The sequence below is a fragment of the Zophobas morio genome, unplaced genomic scaffold (genome assembly GCF_036711695.1).
Source record: "Zophobas morio isolate AGI-343-1 ecotype UQ-CSIRO unplaced genomic scaffold, CSIRO_AGI_Zmor_V1 ptg000040l, whole genome shotgun sequence".
Taxonomy (NCBI): Eukaryota; Metazoa; Arthropoda; class Insecta; order Coleoptera; family Tenebrionidae; genus Zophobas; species Zophobas morio.
The window spans coordinates 62,422-86,441 of NW_026972145.1; the positions used below are offsets into that span (position 1 = coordinate 62,422).

Sequence of the window (24,020 nt, forward strand, 5' to 3'; positions counted from 1 at the left end):
ACTAGAAGCGACCTGTAGTAACAAACGCGTTTCGGGGAAGTCCCTCTTTACGTTCGTTGAAGCGTTCGTGTTTACATTAGATAAAAGAAACAACTGCTGTTATTCAATATTACATTATTTTGATGCTTATTAGTGGCATCGATTAACTTAAAAAAATATGAATATTGATGCGCATATATTTGGGTGCAACGTCATCAGTCCTTGCAGGGGACACACATAATAAAATATGCATCGCAGCTATTTTTGGAAAAAAAATTGGAAAAAGTGCGAAAATCGTCGTCACAGCTTCTGTGTTTACTATGATTCATTGTCATGACACTGATACATTGATACATGACATTGTGCAACGTTGTAAAACGATTCCATGAATAAGGATAAATGATATCCTATAAAAATTATTTGTCGCTGTGTACAATTTAAACTTATAGTGCATTTTTTTATCAACACAATGTGCAACTTTATACTTTGAACGTTATCTAAGGTGCTCTCGGTACTGCGACGAGGTGCACATTTTTGAAATTCGTCACTTCCTTAGTTTTTCATGGAAAGAAATAGTAAAAATTTTCTAGGTATCTTATGAAATTAATGACATTGAAAACGGAAATTTGCCGCTCTCCTTTTCGTACTACAGTGACAACCAACCACGGGGCGTCTTTTTGACAATTAAGTTATGTAGTATTTCATGTTTCGAGAAAGCGGCAAACGCGTCAGTCGCGTTATATGTGTGCCTGAAAAACAAAATAGTCGTAGAATGGGGGATATCCCGTCAGTCTCTGGACCCCTGAACCCCAAAAATTGAATCAAGAATCGATCAATCCCAATTGTGAGTGGTTCAACGTCCTGTTACTAAATGACACGCTGTAAATCACCAGGCGTCACTTTATTACTGGCGGGCTTCGACATTCCGGCGGCAGGTGTCGCTTCCGTACCGCCCCCGACTAATCCCGAACGGTGCCCCAAGACAGTGCCCCATCATCGCTGGAAATAAAAATGAAATTGTTCGTTTGAGTTAGTGGGTTTGTTTTTGCGGTTCGGTAGGTTGGCTATCTTGCGTCTGCTATCTCTGTCGCGCGCGTGGGTTTCCTATCGATCTGTCCCCCTCCTTCTCGAGTCACTTGTTTCGTGATGGCGGGGCTGGTAGTGTGGTAGCGCGAGGGGGAATACCCTTTGCTTATGCTACTTAAAACCGCCGCAGCGCATGAGCCCCATTTTCCTCAAACGGAGGTGAGTGCGTGCGCTAGGGCGCCACAGTGGGGTTACAAGTGTCGCTTTTTGTCCTAACCTCAAAGGCATGGAACTCAAGGAAGTCTCAGCGAGCAAAGTGAGCCCCTACCGGTGCTACGTCCGCGGCAACATCATCCAGACTGAGGGGGAGAACGTGCTGACGCTCGGCTTCAAGGACGGCATCGCGGTTTTGCAAGTGCGCCCGCCCCCAGCTGATAGGCAAAAATTCCCAGATAACATGTTTGATAACAAAGCCATAGATCTGACGAAGCTGAAAAAGATAATAGTGAAAGTCGACCCGAAAACGGGCAAGAAGTACATCCACAAGGATGGCAGGAAAATCGAGATCCTGCCCCAGATCAGCCCGAGCCTGAGCTTGAAGCCGATGGAGAGCGTGATCAAGCCGCTGCCTAAGCCCGTCACGTCGCAGACGGGGCCCCCCGAGGACGCGCCCAAGAGCGTCATCATCAAGGCGCCGCCGAGCTTCGGCTTCCTCAACCCGCTGCCCAAGCTGCTGCCCAAGGGCTCGGTGGTGGCCAAGCCGTCCGTGAAGGTGCTGGACAACGTGAAGTACCACGTGCTGAGTATGAACGTGAAGAGGGCGGGCGGGAGGGCGGTGGCGGCGGGGACCATGACGGACGCGGATTCGCCGGAGGGGGTAGATAAGAGCGCCCAGACCGACCCTCTGGGCCGGAGCGACGTGAGCACGCAGACGGACGGCCGGGAGTCCCCGTTCTCGCAGACCTTCATCGACTTCATCCTGGGGAGCGAGGGCAGTAGCGAGTGTCTGGCGCCGAGGAACATGATCGACCCCACCAAGCTCCGAACGAAGGAGGAGATCCAGAAGTTCAACTTCTTCAACGATATGCGCAACGCGCTCAACTTCGACCGCTCAGGGAACCTGTAAGTGCCGCCAGTCCTGTTGCGCCCCCATTGACACCCTTTGTTTTCGCAGGCCGATTCATGACAGTGTCGTGCAGAACAATTTGAAGGCCGTGCAAAAAAACTGCGTTGTTTTACGAGCCGTCAAAGAGAGCGTGAACATTCTCAATCAGCAGTGCTATGTAAGTAGTGTTCGTGGAATCGGAGAAGTTTTCTTGGAAGATAGCATTTTTTGTGTATGAGGAAGTTTCCGATTTGTTATCAGGGCGCGGGGATTTTTTGCTGATAAGTTGCCTTCATAGAAATTGCAAATATTTATCGTGGCGTCGAGCGGTGGACTTCACCGGCGCGATAACGGGCTCAAGGTCGCAAGGGGTATACAGGGTGGCCGCCGAGGTGGCTTTTCGCGGAAGGCGGGGCGTGGGCGTGACTAAGCGAAAACCGCGAATCAATGAATGCGGCTTTTTCTCGCAATTGACTTAAGCGGGGGACTTGGATTATCTTCTTGTTATTTGCTTTCCGCGGGAAAAACACCTCTGAATATGGTTAAGTAAAGGTCAAAGGTTAAGCGTTGTTGATCTTGACTTTGTTTACCCAAATGATATTTATTTTTCCTCAAAAAACAAATTTCCGAGATTTGTTTATTTCCTCAAAGTTAAGATTTCTAAATATGTACATTGTTATTTGAAAATTCCAGTTTGACATTCGGTTCAATTAAACTATAGTGTGATTATGACCTAATTGTTTAAATATTATTAATTCATTGCTATAACCTCATAACGAAATAATAATTATGTCCCTTAATAATCACCATCATTACCAAAATTAGTCAAATTAATTCCGGCCCACACAATTAGACCGATTAGAGGATTTTTTACGTCAGCTCTAACGAGTTCTGGTAGTTCTTGGGTTTTATCAAATTTATTTCTAGTCATTTTGCACTAAAATTAACTTTGGTTTTTTCGAAAATTCGATTTTTTTTGTTTTATTTTATTGATTGATGAACATTCAAAATCGGTTGTTCCGCTTACGGTGACAAATGTATACGTTTTACGCGCGATTCTTTGGTCGTTCTTTTACGAATTTCCGTTAAATTGTATCATTTTGGCTCCAAATCATAAGGAAAGTGTCTTTTTGATTGCATTTTTGATGTATACTTTGTCGCCCTTTTTCTTGTCACAATTTTGTCGTCTTTAATTTGCATGGCGTTTTTTGCTTCCCTATTTTGTCGTCTTTTTATCGCTTTTTTGGCTGTTTTTGGTATCTTTCTACAAAATTTTTGATTTTTTGATACTTTTTTTGGCGCCTTTTTCTTGTCACCCCTCTTTTTGTTATCTTTTATTTGTTTCCCTTTTAAATTGCATTTTTGTCGTTTTTTGGCGGCATTTGTTGTATCTTTTTGTACTTTCTTTTATGTTTTTCTTTTTTTTTTGTCTCATCTTTTTTAACACAATTTGTTTCTTGTCTTTATAATAATCCCGTTTGCCTTTTTTTGCTCTTTTTTGCCTTTTTTTCTACTCTTTTGTACAGCGTTCGTCTCGTCTTTTTTTGACATATTTTTGCCGGCGCTATTTTTTGTTGCGTTTTTTTGTTCTTGTTTCATTGCATCTTTTCGCCTTTTTTGTGTTTTTTTAAATCACTTGCCGCAATTTTCTTTTTTTCGCTGTTTTTTAATGATATTTATTTTTGTATATATTGATTTTTTTTCTTCTCTTTTTTGTGGCCTTTTATTTGACTTCCTTTATTGCCTGTTTTTTTATGCATTTTTTGTCATGTCGGCTTTTTTTGACTTTTTTTCTTGCATTTTTTTGTCTAGGTTTTTATTGCTTTTTGGTCGTCTTTTTCTGATCAGATTTTTTTGTTGTCTTTTGGTGTTTTGTTTTGTTTTGGCCATTTTTGGCTGCATTTTTGTCGCCTTTTTCTTGTCCTTTTTTGTCCCCTTTTTCTTGTCCTTTTTTGTCCCCTTTTGCTCCTTTTTTTGTCCTTTTTGCTCCTTTTTGTCCTTTTTGCTCATTTTTGTCCCCTTTGATATTTTTTTGTCTGTTTTGCTTCTTTTTTTACCCGTTTTGTCACTTTTTGCTCCAATTTTTGCCTTTTTTGTTTTTTTTTTTAGAAATTTTTAATCCCATTTTTTTGACGTATTTTTTGCCCCACGTTTTGTTTTAATTGTCCTTTTCGAATTGCATTCGTTTTGCCGTTCTTTGAGTCATTTTTCGTTTGTTTTTCGCTATTTTTTTAATTATTGTTTTACAATAATCCTTAACCCTGCTCCTGAAGATGCCACTTACAAAAGTGTGCGAAACGTTGAGCCCAAAAACTCAATTTACACGGTTCCAACCCGGAAATCGATCATGTATTGATTCCGACCTTGGAAGCCTCGGAAATTATAATCATTGTTTTGTTTTTTATATTTTTTATTAATCTTTTTTGTCGCTCTAGTTAGCATTTTTTTTGGTTTGTCGCTTTGTTCTTGCCACCGTTTTTTGTCATTTTTTGTATTTTCCCTTTATATCGCTTTTTTTACTCTTTCTTGCCCTTTTTCCGCTTTTTTGTTAATTTTTTGTACCCTTATGCTCCGTTTTTTAATCATTTTTTTATTATTATTTTTTGGTAGATTTTTTACGTCAGCTTTAACCACGAGTTCTGGTCAAGTTCTTGGGTTTTATCAAATTTGTTTCTAGTTATTTTGCACTAAAATTAACTTTGGTTTTTTCGAAAATTCGATTTTTTTGTTTTATTTTATTGATTGATGAGCACTCAAAATCGCTTATTTCGCTTACGGTGACAAATGTATACGTTTTACGCGCGATTCTTTGGTCGTTTTTTTACGAATTTCCGTTAAATTGTATCATTTTGGCTCCAAATCATAAGGAAAGTGCCTTTTTGGCCCCTTTTCTTAATTGCATTTTTCTTGCTTCTTTTTAGTTGTTCTTTTATGAGTCCTTTTTTGTTCGCATTTTTGATGTATTTTTTGTTGCCCTTTTTCTTGCCACTATTTTGTCATCTTTAATTTGCATGGCGTTTTCTGTTTCCCTATTTTTGTCGTCTTTTTTATCGCGTTTTTGGTATCTTTTTACAAAATTTTTGATTTTTTGATACTTTTTTTGGCGCCCTTTTCTTGTCACCCCTCTTTTTGTTATCTTTTATTTGTTTCCCTTTTAAATTGCATTTTTGTCGTTTTTTGGCGGCATTTGTTGTATCCTTTTTGTAGCTTTCTTTTATGTTTTTCTCTTTTTTTTTTGTCTCATTTTTTATCACTATTTTTTTCTTGTCTTTATAATAATCCCGTTTGCCTTTTTTGCTCTTTTTGCCTTTTTCTCTATTCTTGTACAGCGTTTGTCTCGTCTTTTTTTGAAATATTTTTGCAGGCGCTATTTTTCGTTGCGTTTTTTGTTGTTGTTTCATTGCATTTTTCGCCTTTTTTGTGTTTTTTTAAATCACTTTTGTCGTCATTTTCTTTTTTTCGCTGTTTTTTAATGATATTTATTTTTGTTCTTTTTCTTTGTTGGTCGAAAAAATTCTTTTTTATAAATTAACTTTTTATTTGTATTTTTTTCCATCTATTTTTTTCTTCTCTTTTTTTTGTGGCATTTTGACTTCCTTTATTGTCTGGTTTTTTATGCATTTTTTGTCATATCGGCTTTTTTTGACATTTTTGTCTTGTATTTTTTTGTCTAGGTTTTTATTGCTTTTTGTCGCCTTTTTCTTGTCCTTTTTATGTCCCCTCTTTGTCCCTTGCTGCCCCGTTTTTGTACTTTTTTTGCCCCCATTTGCCTCTTTTTTGTCCCCTTTTGCTCCTTTTTTTGCTTTTTTTTTTGCAATTTTTTTGTCCCCATTTTGCTCCTTTTTTTGTCCTTTTTGCTCGTTTTTGTCCCTTTTGCTAATTTTTTGTCTCTTTTGCTTCTTTTTTTTACCCTTTTTGTCACTTTTTGCTCCCATTTTTGCCTTTTTTGGTTGTTTTTTTTTAGATTTTTTTATCGCATTTTTTGACGTATTTTTTGCCCCACATTTTGTTTTATTTGTCCTTTTCGAATTGCATACGTTTTGACGTTTTTTGAGTCATTTTTCGTTTATTTTTCGCTTTTTTGTTAATCGTTAACCCTGCTCCTGAAGATGCCACTTACGAAAGTGTGCGAAACGTTGAGCCCAAAAACCCAATTTACACGGTTCCAACCCGGAAATCGATCATGTATTGATTCTGACCGTGAAGCCTCGGAAATTATTATTGTTTTGTTTTTTATTTTTTTATTAACCTTTTTTTGTTGCTCTTGTTACCATTTTTTTGGTAGATTTTCTTTTGTCGCTTTGTTCTTGCCACCGTTTTTTGTCATTTTTTGTATTTTTCCTTTATATCGCTTTTTTTATTCTTTCTAGTCCTTTTTTGCTCCTTTTTTGCCTCTTTCTTGTTTATTTTTTGTCCCCTTATGCTCCGTTTTTTAATATTTTTTTATTATTATTATTTTTTTTAGTAATCATTTTTTTGCCGCTTTTATTCGGACTTTTTTTGGTAGACTTTTTTTTGTTCTTGTCACCCTTTTTTGATGGTTTTTGTCGTTTTTTTTGTTTTTTTTTTCTCCCCTCATCATTTCCCTCCTCTCTATTTCCTTTTTATTCATCTTTTTTGTCGTTTTTTTGTTCGCCTTTTTTTGTAGCTATTTTTTTACCCGCTTTTTTTGACTTTTTTTTGTGATCTTTCATGTGTTTTTCTTTTATGTGTCTTTTGTATCTCTTTTTTGCTTGCATTTCTTTGTAGTTTTTTTACTCTTTTCATTTGTCATCTTTTTTTAACTTTTTTTTTAATTCCTTTTTTCTTTGTGTCACTTTTTTTGCCATCTTTTTTTTTTAGGTTGATTTTTTTTGGACCATTTTTTTGTCATCTTTTTTATTAAGCTTTTTTTGGATTTTTTTTTACTTGTGCAATTTTTGTTGCTAGTTTTTTTCTTGCATTTCTTCTCGTAATTTTTTGTCGTGAATTTTTTTCTCGTTTCTTCAATTTTTCAATTTTTAAATTTTTCAAAGTTTTCATTTTATACTTTTTTTGATTGTACAATTTTGCAATTTTTCCAGTTTTTTTTTTATTGGAAAAGTTGAAAAATGTAAAAAGTAAAAAAATTCAAAATGTAGAAAAATTTTGAAATCGAAAAATTGAAAATCAAAAAGAACTGAAGAAACAAAAATTTGATACATTGGAAAACTAAAAAAGAAATGTAAAAGTCGCACAGAATTAATGAATCGGAAAATTGGAAAACCTGAAATCGAAAAGTTACAGAATCGTTAAAATTGTAGTCGAAATAAATTGAAAAATCGAAAAATTAAAATATCAGAAGTTGAGAAATCGGGAAAAAATGAAAAATTCAAAAACAAAATCGAAAAAATTAATGTTTCGAAAAATTGGAAAGAAGAAAAAACGAATCGAACCAAAAATTGAAAAATTAAATACATATTGAGAGTTTGAAACATCAAAATTCGAAAAATTAAACATCGAAAATTTGAAAAATGGAAAAATTCTAGAATCGTAAAATTGAAAGAGCGAAAATGAAAAAAAAATTATAATTATTATTACATATTTAAAGTCCAAACTAGAAAAACTGCACATCAAAAATAGACGAAATGAAAAATTGAAAAATCAAGAAAAAAAAATCTCAAACCGAAGAATTAAAGAATCTACAATAAAAAATCGAAAAATCAAAACATCGGAAGAAATTGAAAAATCCGAAAAAAATGGAAAATCGAAAAATTGGGGAACCGAAAAATTGGAAAGAACAAAAAACGAATCGACCGAAAAATTGAAAAACCCAAAAATTGAAAAATTAAATGTCGAAAAATTCAAAAATCGAATAAATGAAAAATTGGTGGAAAAGTTTGAACACAATCATTTCAAATTGGTTGTGAAAAATTAAAATATCGGAAGAAATTGGAAAATCCGAAAAAATTGGAAAATCGGAAGAATTAATGATTCGAAAAATTGGAAGAAGAAAAAGTAAATCGAACCAAAAAATTGAAAATTGAAAAATTAAATATCGACAGATTGAAACATCAAAAATCGAAAAATTAACATCGAAAATTTGAAAAATGGAAAAATTCTAGAACCGTAAAATTGAAAGAGTGAAAATTTAAAAGAATAAAAATTATTACGTTGAAAGAAACATCTAAAACCGAAAAAAATTAAAAAATTGGAATTGAAAATCGAAAAATTGAAACACGGAAGAAATTGAAAAATCCGAAAAGATTGGAAAATCGAAAACAATTGCAAAATCGAAAAATTGGGGTACCGAAAAATTGGAAAATTAAGTATCGAAAAATTGAAAAATCGAATAAATGAAAAAGTTTTAAAATCCAATAATTGCAAAAAAGGAAAAGTTCTAGAATAGTTGGATTGAAAGAGTGAAAATTTTTAAAAATAATAATTATAATTGCATATGAAAACTAGAAAAACTGCAGAAGAAGAAATGAAAATTAAAAAATCGAGAAAAAAAAAAATTGGAAATCGAAAAATTGAAAAATCCAGAAATTGAAAACATTTCACATTTAAAAAATGCGTTTTTCCTGTATTTTTTCGTCTTTTCTGTTGTTTTTTTTCATCCCTTCTTTCGCTTTTACTTTTTTTTTTAGTCAAAAATTCTCCACACCACCACATCCATTTTGAAATTATTGTGTCAAACTTTTCCACGAATTTTTCCCTCTAAAACAACAACCAATAGCGAAACAAGACGTAAGAGGATAAATATTAAGAAATAGATTTCAGAAAATTTAATTAATATATATTTTCGTATAATAAAAATTACTTATCGATTAAAGCTATTTACTCTTTATTTATTGCAATCGGGTACTTCAGAAGATTACAGAAATTTAATTAAAGTGTTTAGAAAACGATAAAAGCAAAAAAATATGACAGAAAAAAGTTAATAGTTTATTTACAAATTATCGAGATAACTGCATTGCTTAAAAAAAGCAATAATCACACTATAATTTTACTTGAACTATGACCACTTGATCCAACCAAAAAACTATACAAAAAAAGTACAAAAAAACGTTGTTGTGTTGGCTTTTTTGTTGTAGTCCGTCTTGTATGGTTTACTTATTTACTAACAATTTTAACCCTTTTTGAAAACGTAGCACGATGTCAAAATGCGTACTTATTTACTCATCCATTAACTTAATTGTTTTTTAATTTTCAATTTGAACTTTTAGGTAATTTCAAACTACTCTATAGTGAATAGTTTCCTAAAAATGGGCAACCACGTGCTACTATTATTTATTCCGTTAAATAATCTTATCGCGTGCTTCCCCATTTTTCCTAAACTTCTCATTATAGGACACTGGACGTATCTGGAATCTTCTGGATGGGTTGGTGTTCCCGGCCAACACTTTACACCACCCTCCACACACCAAACACCGGCACTATCGTGTCAACGCATCGCCAACAATTTTGACAACTACATAGTCAAATTTATAACACTTATACTGAAGATGTCAGAGTTGTTGTCGAAACGCGTTGACACGACAGCGCCAGTGTCCGGTGTGCGGAGTGTAGTGTAAAGTGTTGGTAGTTTCTTCGAAGCCAAAAAGGTAAAAATTCCGGCTAATTTTTATAATCTTTGGTTCTGAAACGCCAATATTTTTTGTTTCATTTTGGATATGTAAATTAAATTGGAAGCGCATCGCTCGTCATCGTCTCGTTAATTTGTTCTCTAAATCTAAAAATAGCTTCCGTGATTACCATAATTGATGTTTTATATGTCCGTATCTGTGACTTATTGACATCAAATAACGTAGGGAAGTACAGCATTATCGGATTCAACTGTTTGAGATAAGCAAACACATGTAGATTTTCCGATAATCACGTTTTTGCGCAGTGCGTAGATTAATTTTAACGGTTTTCGCGAAAATGTTCGCCCTCTGATGTGAATTTCGCGGTAGTGGCGATAAAAATTGCGAAAAATGTCGTTCGGAGTAATGATAAATTTTTTTCGCCGGTTCGAGGAATTATAGGACGAATTTACATGCGCCCTAAAAATGTTGGTGGAATTTACATGCACCCACCGAACGTGAATATTTATATAAAATTTGCAAAATTGTTTAAAAAATTGTTTTGGGAGTTAACAAACACGCAGGTGACGTTTGGTGATAAATCTAGTACCAACGTAATTTTGTTAAATTTTTATTGTTAAGGGGGCGTTTGACGCTGAGGGATAATCCAACGCCGACTCAATATCGCTAAAATTAGAAAACAATTTTTCTCTAAATAATCAAGCGTGCTATTTACGCCGACTCACGTCCTCCATTTTTGCGCTGCATTCTCGTTCGTCATGCTATGCGTCACTTGCAATATAAACAACAAACAAGTTTACATCATAGCTGCTATTTATTGTTGTCGAAAAAACCGACACGTGTTGCTACTTTTTTTTTTGTGGCGATACGCGTCAGCGTTTGCAGCCCGAGCCTCAAGCGAGCGTTTCAAACCCCAACCGTTTTTTCACCAGGCCCCGATTCACCTGGCCGTTTTACAAGACGTGGACTTGGACATTCTCAAAATTCTGCTGGACCACGGCGCCGACGTCAGGTTATCGGACCCGGAGGGCAACACCGCCATTCATTTAGCCATCGAGCATCGGCGCTCCGCCATGTTGAAGCTGTTGCTGAACGGAGCCAAGCAGATGAAGTTCAATTTGGACGTTTTTAATTACGAGGGGTTCACGCCTCTAATTTTGGCCTGTTTGAATAAGTCGTACGACGATGCCAAGTTGCTGCTCCAAAGTGGGGCGGATCCTAATGTGAAAGACATGAAGTCGGGGAGGACTGCGTTGTTCCATGCCGCGGAATGTCACGATGGTGAGTGGGGTCGAGGTCGACGATAAGTCGAGGGGGTTAAAATTGAAAAATTCCAGTGATTTTTAAAAGTAACGCTGAGGATTTTTTGGTCTTAGTTTTGTTTGCTCTAGGATTGGGTAAATTTTATGTTGCTATTGTTTTAGTTGTAATCCCAAGTTCAGGTTAAATTAGAAGATCCGCGAGTTATTTCTGGGATTTGCGATGTGCGTCGGTGTATGACGAGGTCGTTGACTGCGAAAATAACCAGTAAGCTCGGGGAATCACACGATAGAAATTCAAGGTGAACTTGATTCCGATCGCGTAAGCACGTGTAATGTTTATTTAACTTCGACTATTAATATTTTACAGTATGCCAGTGATTTCTAAAAAAAAAAAATTTCCGAAACGGATGTGAGTTATAAATTTTGTGATTAGAAATAATTTCATTGTTTGATATTCTATCAGCTGTTTTGATATTGTGGTGTGATTTTGATCGGTTTTGATTGTATTTAAGCTCTTAACAACATTATGTTGCAGTTTAATGGCTACTTAATTTTATATTTGATTCAAAACATATGCAAAAATTAATGGACGAATTCACCTATACCCTAAAAATTTTGGACCAGTTTACATGCATCCAATATCTTTTTTATAAAATACTTTAATGGAGTCAAATTTGCGCAATTTTTGTTTTCAGTTTCATTTTAATTGTTAAATGGTCTTGAAAAAAGCATAAGCGATGTAATTCTGAGTAAAATTTAATGTTGAAACGACGCAGAATTGATGACGTATTTTATTCCTTGGTGCTGGAACTTACCAGGACGCATTCACCTACGTCCTAAAAATTTTGGACCAGTTTACATGCACCCGATATTTTTTTATAAAATACTTTAATGGAGTTAAATTTGCTCATTTTTAATCCTAGACTGTGACACATTTCGTGCGGATTCATTTCGATTTTTTTTCCTTATATAAGGTGTTCCATTTAAACACTCGCATAATTAATTTTTTTCTTACAAAATGAGGAAAACTGTGTAGTACACGACGACCTTTCCATAAATAATTTCCAAGGTCCGCGATATCGAAAAATTTTGATTCAGAGTTGGCTACGTTAAGATTATGAAGTTGGCTTCAAAAGTTTGCAGACGCCGGCTCTAGATTGACACTTGATGTCGTCGTTATTGTTTTACTGTCACTCGTTTTGTCATTTAATAAGTCAGTGATGGCAGTTGAAGCACGCATTGAAAGCTATCTCTGAACCAATTTTTGTTTTCAGTTTCATTTTAATTGTTAAATGGTCTTGAAAAAAGCATAAGTGATGTAATTCTGAGTAAAATTTAATGTTGAAACGACGCAGAATTGATGACGTATTTTATTCCTTGGTGCTGGAACTTACCAGGACGCATTCACCTACGTCCTAAAAATTTTGGACCAGTTTACATGCACCCGATATTTTTTTATAAAATACTTTAATGGAGTTAAATTTGCTCATTTTTAATCCTAGACTGTGACACATTTCGTGCGGATTCATTTCGATTTTTTTTCCTTATATAAGGTGTTCCATTTAAACACTCGCATAATTAATTTTTTTCTTACAAAATAAGGAAAACTGTGTAGTACACGACGACCTTTCCATAAATAGTTTCCAAGGTCCGCGATATCGAAAAATTTTGATTCAGAGTTGGCTACGTTAAGATTATGAAGTTAGCTTCAAAAGTTTGCCAGTGCCAGTGATGCTAATTGAAGCACGCAAGGAAAGCCATTTCTGAACAAATTTTTTTTCACTTTCATTTTAATTTGGGGTTAAATTTGCTAATTTTTAATCCTCGAGTTTGACATATTTCTTGAGAATTTATTTCAATGTACGACTCAAAACAATTTTTTTATATATAGTGTGTCTCATTTAAAAACTAGCATATTTAATTTCCTTCTTATAAAATAAAGAAAAGTGTGTAGCATACGACGGTGTTTCCATAAATAGTTTCCAAAGTCCGTGCTATCGAAAAATTTTAATTCAGAATTGGCTACGTTAAGATTGTGAAGTTAGCTACAAAAGTCTGGGGTCGATTGACATTTGATGTGGTCTTTATTGTTGTACTGTCATTTGTTTTATCATTTAATAAGTCAGTGATGCCAATTGAAGCACGCAAGGAAAGCCATTTCTGAACCAATTTTTTTTCACTTTCATTTTAATTAAAGAATGATTTTGACAATAGTATAAATGATACAATTGTGAGTAAAATTTAACGTAAAAATGACGCTAGAATTGATCACGTATTTTATTCCTTGCTGCTGAAATTACCAGGACGAATTCACCTACGCCCTAGAAATTTTGGACCAGTTTACATGCCCCCGATATTTTTTTATAAAAGGCTTCAGTGGGGTTAAATTTGCTAATTTTTAATCCCAGAGTTCGACACATTTCTTGAAAATTCATTTCGATGTACGACTCAAAATAATTTTTTCTTATACAGTGTGTCTCATTTAAAAACTCACATGTTTAATTTCTTTCTTAGAAAATAAAGAAAAGGGTATAGCATACGACGGTGTGTCCATAAATAGTTTACAAAGTCCGTGCTATCGAAAAATTTTAATTCAGAGTTAGCTACGTTAAGATTGTGAAGTTAGCTACAAAAGTCTGGGGTCGATTGACATTTGATGTGGTCTTTATTGTTGTACTGTCAGTTGTTTTATCATTTAATAAGTCAGTGATGCCAATTGAAGCACGCAGGGAAAGTCATTTCTGAACCAATTTTTTTTTCAGTTTCGTTTTAATTATTGAATGATCTTGAAAACAATATAAGTGAGATAATTGTGAATAAAATTTAACATAAAAACGACGCTAAAATTGATCACGTATTTTATTCCTTGGTGTTGAAATTATCAGGACGAATTCACCTACACCCTAAAAATTTTGGACCAGTTTACATGCCCCCGATATTTTTTTATAAAACGCTTCAGTGGGGTTAAATTTGCTAATTTTTAATCCTAAAGTTCGATACATTTATTGAAAATTCATTTCTATGTACGACTCAAAATAATTTTTTTTTTATATAGTGTGTCTCATTTAAAAACTCGCATACATATTTAATTTCCTTCTTATAAAATAAAGAAAAGTGTGTAGCATACGACGGTGTTTCCATAAATAGTTTCCAAAGTCCGTGCTATCGAAAAATTTTAAATCAGAGTTGGTTACGTCAAGATTGTGAAGTTAGCTACAAAAGTCTGGGGTCGATTGACATTTGATGTGGTCTTTATTGTGTTGTACTGTCATTTGTTTTATCATTTAATAAGTCAGTGATGCCAATTGAAGCACGCAAGGAAAGCCATTTCTGAACCAATTTTTTTTCACTTTCATTTTAATTAAAGAATGATTTTGAAAATAGTATAAATGATACAATTGTGAGTAAAATTTAACATAAAAACGGCGCTAGAATTGATGACGTATTTTATTCCTTGCTGTTGGAATTACCAGGACGAATTCACCTACGTCCTAAAAATTTTGGACCAGTTTACATCCCCCGATATTTTTTATAAAAGGCTTCAGTGGGGTTAAATTTGCTAATTTTTAATCCTAGAGTTCGATACATTTATTGAAAATTCATTTCTATGTACGACTCAAAATAATTTTTTTTATATATAGTGTGTCTCATTTAAAAACTCACATATTTAATTTCCTTCTTATAAAATAAAGAAAAGTGTGTAGCATACGACGGTGTTTCCATAAATAGTTTCCGAAGTCCGTGCTATCGAAAAATTTAGATTCAGAGTTGGCTACGTTAAGATTGTGAAGTTAGCTACAAAAGTCTGGGGTCGATTGACATTTGATGTGGTCTTTATTGTTGTACTGTCATTTGTTTTATCATTTAATAAGTCAGTGATGCCAGTTGAAGCACGCAAGGAAAGCCATTTCTGAACCAATTTTTTTTCACTTTCATTTTAATTAAAGAATGGTTTTGAAAATAGTATAAATGATACAATTGTGAGTAAAATTTAACATAAAAACGACGCTAGAATTGATGACGTATTTTATTCCTTGCTGCTGGAATTACCAGGACGAATTCACCTACGCCCTAAAAATTTTGGACCAGTTTACATGCCCCCGATATTTTTTTATAAAACGCTTCAGTGGGGTTAAATTTGCTAATTTTTAATCCTAGAGTTCGATACATTTATTGAAAATTCATTTCTATGTACGACTCAAAATAATTTTTTTTTATATAGTGTGTCTCATTTAAAAACTCGCATATTTAATTTCCTTCTTATAAAATAAAGAAAAGTGTGTAGCATACGACGGTGTTTCGATCAATAGTTTCCAAAGTCCGTGCTATCGAAAAATTTTAAATCAGAGTTGGTTACGTCAAGATTGTGAAGTTAGCTACAAAAATCTGGGGTCGACTGACATTTGATGTGGTCTTTATTGTTGTACTGTCATTTGTTTTATCATTTAATAAGTCAGTGATGCCACTTGAAGCGCGCAAGGAAAGCCATTTCTGAACCAATTTTTTTTCACTTTCATTTTAATTAAAGAATAATTTTGACAATAGTATAAATGATACAATTGTGAGTAAAATTTAACCTAAAAACGGCGCTAGAATTGATGACGTATTTTATTCCTTGCTGCGGGAATTACCAGGACGAATTCACCTACGTCCTAAAAATTTTGGACCAGTTTACATGCCCCCGATATTTTTTTATAAAAGGCTTCAATGGAGTTAAATTTGCTAATTTTTAATCCCAGAGTTCGACACATTTCTTGAAAATTCATTTCGATGTACGACTCAAAATAATTTTTTCTTATACAGTGTGTCTCATTTAAAAACTCACATATTTAATTTCTTTCTTACAAAATAAAGAAAAGCGTTTAGCATACGACGGTGTTACCATAAATAGTTTCTGTGCTATCGAAAAATTTTAATTCAGAGTTGGCTACGTTAAGATTGTGAAGTTAGCTACAAAAGTCTGCAGACGCCAGGGCTCGATTGACATTTGATGTATTCTTTATTGTTGTATTGTCGTTTGTTTTATCATTAAATAAGTCAGTGATGCCAATTGAAGCACGCAGGGAAAGCCATTTCTGAACCAATTTTTTTTTCGGTTTCATTTTAATTATTGAATGATCTTGAAAATAATATAAGTGATATAATTGTGAGTAAAATTTAACATAAAAACGACGCTAAAATTGAACACGTATTTTATTCCTTGCTGTTGGAATTACCAGGACGAATTCACCTACGCCCTAAAAATTTTGGACCAGTTTACATGTCGCCGATATTTTTTTATAAAAGGCTTCAATGGGGTTAAATTTGCTAATTTTTAATCCTAGAGTTCGACACATTTCTTGAGAATTCATTTCGATGTACGACTCAAAATAATTTTTTCTTATATAGTGTGTCTCATTTAAAAACTCACATATTTAATTTCTTTCTTACAAAATAAAGAAAAGTGTTTAGCATACGACGGTGTTTCCATAAATAGTTTCCGTGCTATCGAAAAATTTTAATTCAGAGTTGGCTACGTTAAGATTGTGAAGTTAGCTACGAAAGTCTGCAGACGCCAGGGCTCGATTGACATTTGATGTAGTCTTTATTGTTGTACTGTCATTTGTTGTATTATTTAATAATTCAGTGATGCCTATTGAAGCACGCAGGGAAAGCCATTTCTGAACATTTTTTTTTTCACTTTCATTTTAATTATTGAATGATCTTGAAAACAGTGTAAGTGATATAATTGTGAGTAAAATTTAACATAAAAACGACGCTAGAATTGATCACGTATTTTATTCCTTGCTGCTGGAATTACCAGGACGAATTCACCTACGCCCTAAAAATTTTGGACCAGTTTACATGCCCCCGATATTTTTTTATAAAAGGCTTCAATGGGGTTAAATTTGCTAATTTTTTTTCATAGAGTTCGACACATTTCTTGAGAATTCATTTCGATGTGCGACTCAAAATAATTTTTTTCTTATATAGTGTGTCTCATTTAAAAACTCACATATTTAATTTCCTTCTTACAAAATAAAGAAAAGTGTGTAGCATACGACGGTGTTTCCATAAATAGTTTCCGAAGTCCGTGCTATCGAAAAATTTTGATTCAGAGTTAGCTACGTTAAGATCGTGAAGTTAGCTGCAAAAGTCTGCAGACGCCAGGCCTCGATTGACATTTGATGTATTCTTTATTGTTGTACTGTCGTTTGTTTTGTCATTTAATAAATCAGTGATGCCAATTGAAGCACGCAGGAAAAGCCATTTCTGAACCAATTTTTTTTTTCAGTTTCGTTTTAATTAATGAATGATATTGAAAACAATATAAGTGATGTAATTGTGAGTAAAATTTAACATAAAAACGACCCTAGAAATGATCACGTATTTTATTCCTTGCTGTCGGAATTACCAGGACGAATTCACCTACGCCCTTAAAATTTTGGACCAGTTTACATGCCCCCGATGTTTTTTTTATAAAAGGCTTCAATGGGGTTAAATTTGCTAATTTTTAATCCTAGAGTTCGACACATTTCTTGAGAATTCATTTGGATGTACGACTCAAAATAATTTTTTCTTATATAGTGTGTCTCATTTAAAAACTTACATATTTAATTTCCTTCTTACAAAATAAAGAAAAGTGTGTAGCATACGACGGTGTTTCCATAAATAGTTTCCGAAGTCCGTGCTATCGATAAATTTTAATTCAGAGTTGGCTACGTTAAGATTGTGAAGTTAGCTACGAAAGTCTGCAGACGCCAGGGCTCGATTGACATTTGATGTATTGTTTATTGTTGTACTGTCGTTTGTTTTGTCATTTAATAAATCAGTGATGCCAATTGAAGCACGCAGGAAAAGCCATTTCTGAACCAATTTTTTTTTCAGTTTCGTTTTAATTAATGAATGATATTGAAAACAATATAAGTGATATAATTGTGAGTAAAATTTAACATAAAAACGACCCTAGAAATGATCACGTATTTTATTCCTTGCTGTCGGAATTACCAGGACGAATTCACCTACGCCCTTAAAATTTTGGACCAGTTTACATGCCCCCGATGTTTTTTTTATAAAAGGCTTCAATGGGGTTAAATTTGCTAATTTTTAATCCTAGAGTTCGACACATTTCTTGAGAATTAATTTCGTTGTACGACTCAAAGTAATTTTTTTCTTGTATAGTGTGTCTCATTTAAAAACTCAGATATTTAATTTCTTTCTTACAAAATAAAGAAAAGTGTTTAGCATACGACGGTGTTTCCATAAATAGTTTCCAAAGTCCGTGCTATCGAAAAATTTTGATTCAGAGTTGGCTACGTTACGATTGTGAAGTTAGCTACAAAAGTCTGCAGACACCTGGGCTCAATTGACATTTGATGTGGTCTTTATTGTTGTACTGTCATTTGTTTTATCATTTAATAAGTCAGTAATGCCAATTGAAGCACTCAGGGAAACCCATTTCTGAACCAATTTTTTTTTCAGTTTCGTTTTAATTATTGAATGATCTTGAAAACAATATAAGTGATATAATTGTGAGTCAAATTTAACATAAAAACGACGCTAGAATTGATCACGTATTTTATTCCTTGGTGTTGAAATTATCAGGACGAATTCACCTACGCCCTAAAAATTTTGGACCAGTATACATGCCCCCGATATTTTTTTATAAAAGGCTTCAATGGGGTTAAATTTGCTAATTTTTAGTCCTAGAGTTCCACACATTTCTTGAGAGTTCATTTCGATGTACGACTCAAAATAATTTTTTCTTATATAGTGTGTCTCATTTAAAAACTCACATATTTAATTTCTTTCTTACAAAATAAAGAAAAGTGTTTAGCATACGACGGTGTTTCCATAAATAGTTTCCAAAGTCCGTGCTGTGGAAAAATTTTAATTCAGAGTTGGCTATGTTAAAATTGTGGAGTTGGTTACAAAAGTCTGCAGACACCTGGGCTCAATTGACATTTGACGTAGTCTTTAGTGTTGTACTCTCTCATGTTATCTCTGAATCAATTAATTTTTTAGTGTAATTTTAGTAATTGGATGGTCTTGAAAAAAATATAAGGGACATAAAAAGTCGTAATTTAACTTAATTGAGGTATTTTTATGGAAAGTATTTATACTTTATTTAGAAAGTATATAGTCGCATATCAGTGATTCACTTTCCGGAAACCCCAGCTAATGAAAGCCAACTGTGAATCACAATGTTTTCGATCGTGCAACATGTGGCAATTTACATGGTTATAAACAAGTTTATAACTTACTGTTTATAGACACAATTCCTAGACCTTGTGACAGGTTTTTATCGGTTTTGTAATTACAGTTAGATTAACTGTAATCTCGATTACAAACCCAGTCCACTCGATTGCTATTAAAAGGAGTGGAAATGTAATCACCGATTTAAAATATTGTAAATATATTGAGAAAAAACATGATGCAACAAAATACATTAACCGATGATGATAATAAAATAACACATACACCAGCGTTTTAAAACTACTGGAATGATTACCCCCGCGCCACCTATTCTTGACCTTCGCAATTAATCAAAGCCGCCTTTTCCAGTAAACTTAGTGGAGCTCCTAATGCAGCACGGCGCCGACACAAAAATACGAAATTTCTTCGGCACGAGTCCACACGACGCCATGTTCGAGCTCGACGACATGCCTTTAAAAATCAAATTCTGTATACTAGGCAGAGACCACCAGAGGTTCCAGAACAAGAAAAAATTATCGGACTCGAAGTTGTCCGAACCGACGCCTAGGTTAAAAAAAGCGAAACTAGAAACCACGCCAGTCTTGAAAAAAGTAACTACTAGCGATTTAATGGGTAGGTCAAGAAGGAAGTAGTCCTTATGTTTGATTTTAGTTCAGTTATGTTATTTTATGCAGTTTAAGGCACGCGTTTGTTTGTAATCACGAACGCGGATTTCGTTTTTGTTTTCGGAGTTCAAGCCGTCATGAAACATATTTAAGTACCGGGAAGTCAGTGCTTTGAATGCGAAAGCAAAACGATTTCTGCGACGAAGGAGTGGATGATGACGTGTTTTTAATTTTACACAGAACTTCAGGGTGTTATAATTTATTTTCAAGATTTTGAATTAGTTTGTACATTTCTTTGAAGTTTACTAATTTATATGAGCTTGGCGGAAGTTGTGTGAAAGAGTAATTCATTTGTTTATATTGTTCTAATGTTTATAAATAAACGCAAGAATTATTAATGTGCAATTTTATTTTATTTATTCATAGGTTTTTGTTTAATGAAGGTTCACCAACGCCGCTATTTAACTCAAAAGGTAAGGTGCCAAAGACCGGAAAGAGGCAAATTGTGTTACGATTGTTATCGTTATTGCTGATAAAAATGTAGGGCAAACGAACGTTACGTTAGTGTTTACTGTTGGGAAATCATCATGTAATCTTGGTTACGTAATCTAATTCAAGTACGTGTTGTAAAGTTGGCGTGGCTCTGTTTTTCCACTGAACAAACCAGATAAAACATGAACGACTTAAAAATGTATGTTGCCAACCGCACAAAAATTATCTAAGTTTAAGTACTTGACAAGAAAAATTGCAGATTATAAATCTAGAAACTTGAAAACCCGACGAAGTGTCTCATTATGCTAAACACGACATAATCCAACATCTGCGTTTATCTTATCATTAAACTCAGCTTTTATCACAAAATCTTGACACTGATGAAATTACCTCTGTTCTCAACAGGATTATAAGAGATCGCACATCAAGCTGGCCTGGAAATTTCTGATCGATGAGTGCTTATCGTCTGACATTAATGTCAGGCATAACCTAACTTCTTACGATTTTCGACCGGACAGTAAGGAAAAGTGGCGGATTTAAGTTCATTATTACAAAAACTTGCCATGTTTTAAGTTTCTTGTCGAAATACGTCTACACATTAAGAAACAAAGGCAAAATGTAGCCCCACCCACCCGCTCTATCCTAATTGTGATGATTTTTTTATTCGTCGTGAGCCAAAGGGGGCGGAGCTTGACTGCAAAATCCTTATTTCTCTACGAGAAATTAAAATTAAGTTTTTAAATATAATCGCTAAATCCACATTTCTTTGCAAAAATTTACCATTTGAACCATGTTTGAAGTTTTTTGTTGTGAAAAGATGACTAAGTATATTACGAAAAAAAGCAAAATATAAGCCCCGCCCACCCGCCCCATCTCAATTCTGGTGATTTTTTTAAGTGGAAAATCCTTATTTCTTTACAAAAAATAAATATCATGTTTTTGAGTATCGTGTTCAGGGGCGTGCTGATAGCCAAAAATTTTTCCAGTAGAAAAATATATAAAACAAAATCGTCGAGATGTGGTCCAAGCCACCAGGATGTTTCCCGGCTTCCCGGCACGTCAGTACACCCCTGATCGTGTTGTTCAAAGAATGCTATGTATACTAAAAAAAAAAAAACAAGGCAAAAATTAAGCCACGCCCTTATCCATCCCAGGCTCAATCGTGATAAATTTTTCATTCGTTGTCAAATCGAGGGGCGGGGCTTAATTGCAAGATCCGTATTTGTCCACAAAAATTTACCATTTTAAACGTGTTTTACGATAAGAATATAAAAATCATCACAATGGAGATGGGGTGGGTGGGCGGGGTTTACATTTTGCCTTTTTTTCTTAATAAACATAGTATTCTTTGAACAACCCTATACTCGAAAACATATTTTTAATTTCTTATAAAGAAATAAGTATTTGGCAGTTAAGCTCCGCCCTCTTGGTTCACGGCGAATAAAAAAAATCATCACAATTGAGACAGGGCGGGTGGGCGGGCTTATATTTTGCCTTTTCGTTTCAATATGTGATATGTGTAGACTTCTTTTCATAACATGAAACTTAAACATGTTTAAAATGGAAAATTTGTTCAAGGAAGCATCGATTTTGCATATTTCCTTGCAAAAATTTACCATTTTTACCATGTTTTAAGTTTCTTGTTGTGAAAAGATTGCTATGTATATAAAAAAAGGCAAAATATAAGCCCCGCCCACCCACCCTATCTCAATTCTGATGATTTTTTTATTCGGCGTAATCCGAGGGGCGGAGCTTAATTGCAAAATTCTTACTTTTCTATGAGAAATTATCATGTGAAATATGTTCTTCAGTAGTCGTGTTATACAAAGAAAACCAAAAGAGAAGCCCCACCCATCCCTCCCGATCGCAATCGTGATGAATTTTCCATTCGTTGTGAGGCCGAGGGGCGGAGCATATTTGCAACATTGATATTTCTCTACAAACATTTACCATTTTAAACCTGTTTTAAGTTTCTAAGAATAAAATTTGCAATATCGATATTTGCAACATCGATATTTCGCAATTTACCATTTTAAACATCTTTCTAGTTTCTTGTTGTGAAAAAATAACTGTACATGTTAAGAAAAAAGGGCAAAATGTAAGCCCCGCCCACCCGCCCTATCTCAATTTTGATGATTTCTTTTATTCGTCGTGAGCCAGGGGGGCGGAGCTTAAGTGGAAAATTCTTATTTCTGTACAAGAAATAAAAGACATGCTTTTGAGTATCGTGTTGTTCAACGAATTAAAGCCAGAGATTAAGCCCCAACTTACCTGCCCTGACCTAAATAGTAATGAAGTTTTTATTCGTTGTCAGACCTAGGGGCGGAGCCTAATTGCAAAATCCATATTTCTCTACAAACATTTACCATTTTAACATTTACCTGTTTTAAGTTTCTAAGAATGAAATAATCATCACAATCGAGGCGGGGTGGGTGGGCGGGGTTAATATTTTGCCTTTTTTTCTAGACATACATAGTATTCTTTGAACAAAAGGATACTCAAAACCGTATTTCAAATTTCTTGTGAAGAAATAAAAATTGGCAGATCAGTTCCGCCTCCTTGGTTTACGGTGAATAAAAAAAAATCATCACAATTGAGATAGGGCGGGTGGGCGGGCTCACATTTTTCTTTTCTGTTGTAAAGTGTGTAGACTTGTTTTCACAACATGAAACTTAAATCATGGAGAATTTGTATAAAAAAATATCGATTTTGCAATTAGGCTCCGCCCCATAATTGCAAAATCCATATTTTCTTGAAAACATGCACCATTTTAACTATGTTTTAAGTTTGTTGTTGTGAAAAGATGGCTATGCATATTAAGAAAATAAAGGCAAAATATAAGCCCCGCCCACCCGCCCTATCTCAGTTCTGATGATTTTTTTATTCGTCGTGAGCCAAGAGGGCGGAGCTTAAGTGGAAAATCCTTATTTCTCTACAAGAAATAAAAAACATGTTTTTGAGTATCGTGTTCAGCCAGAAATTTTTCCAGTAGAAAAATATATAAAACAAAATCTTCGAGATGTGGTCCAGGCCACCAGGATGTTTCCCCCTGATCGTGTTGTTCAAAAAATGTTATGTATACTAAAAAAAAAGCAAACCAAAAATTAAGCCCCGCCCTTATCCATCCCAGGCTCAATTGTGATGAATTTTTCATTCGTTGTCAAATCGAGGGGCGGGGCTTAATTGTAAGATCCGTATTTGTGCACAAAAATTTACCATTTTAAAGTGTCTTAGGATTATAAGAACCATGTTTGAAGTTTCTTTTTAATTTAATTAGGCTCGGCCCCATAATTGCAAAATCCATATTTCCTTGAGAAAATGTATCACATTAACCATGTTTTAAGTTTCTTGTGAAAAGATGGCTATGTATGATAAGAACATAAAGGCAAAATGTAAGCCCCGCCCACCCGCCCTTTCTAAATTCTGATGATTTTTTAAGTGGAAATTTCTTATTATCTTTATAAAAAATACATAACATGTTTTTGAGTATCGTGTGATGAACTTTTCATTCGTTGTCAAATCGAGAGGCGGGGCTTAATTGCAAGATCCACATTTCTCTACAAAAATTTACCATTTTAAACGTGTCTTACGATTATAAGAATATAAAAATCATCACAATGGAGATGGGGTGGGTGGGCGGGGTTTACATTTTGGCTTTATTTCTTAATATACATAATATTTTTGGAACAACCCGATACTCAAAAATATAGTTTTAATTTATTGCAAAAAATAAGTATTTTGAAGTTAAGCTCCGCCCTCTGGGTTCACGGCGAATAAAAAAATCATCACAATTGAGACAGGGCGGGTG

The 24,020-nt window shown here is 34.3% G+C and overlaps 1 protein-coding gene across 1 annotated transcript; it reads left to right on the forward strand.

The window, feature by feature from the left end:
* Positions 1 to 1,837: 1,837 nt before the first annotated feature.
* On the forward strand, positions 1,838 to 20,118 carry LOC135140384 (B-cell lymphoma 3 protein homolog). Its single transcript, XM_064070892.1, has 4 exons — positions 1,838 to 2,127; positions 2,180 to 2,288; positions 10,590 to 10,938; positions 19,464 to 20,118. The coding sequence occupies exons 1-4, from the start codon at positions 1,856 to 1,858 to the stop codon at positions 19,745 to 19,747; spliced, it is 1,014 nt and encodes a 337-aa protein (XP_063926962.1). The 5' UTR covers positions 1,838 to 1,855; the 3' UTR covers positions 19,748 to 20,118.
* Positions 20,119 to 24,020: the final 3,902 nt, after the last annotated feature.

Excerpts from the sequence above, each read along its gene's own strand:
- LOC135140384 (XM_064070892.1), top strand. The coding sequence starts at position 1,856 with ATGACGGACGCGGATTCGCCGGAGGGGGTAGATAAGAGCGCCCAGACC. Across the intron at positions 2,289-10,589 it reads TTCTCAATCAGCAGTGCTAT|GCCCCGATTCACCTGGCCGT; the intron begins GTAAGTAGTGTT and ends TTTTTTCACCAG. Across the intron at positions 10,939-19,463 it reads TGCCGCGGAATGTCACGATG|TAAACTTAGTGGAGCTCCTA; the intron begins GTGAGTGGGGTC and ends CGCCTTTTCCAG.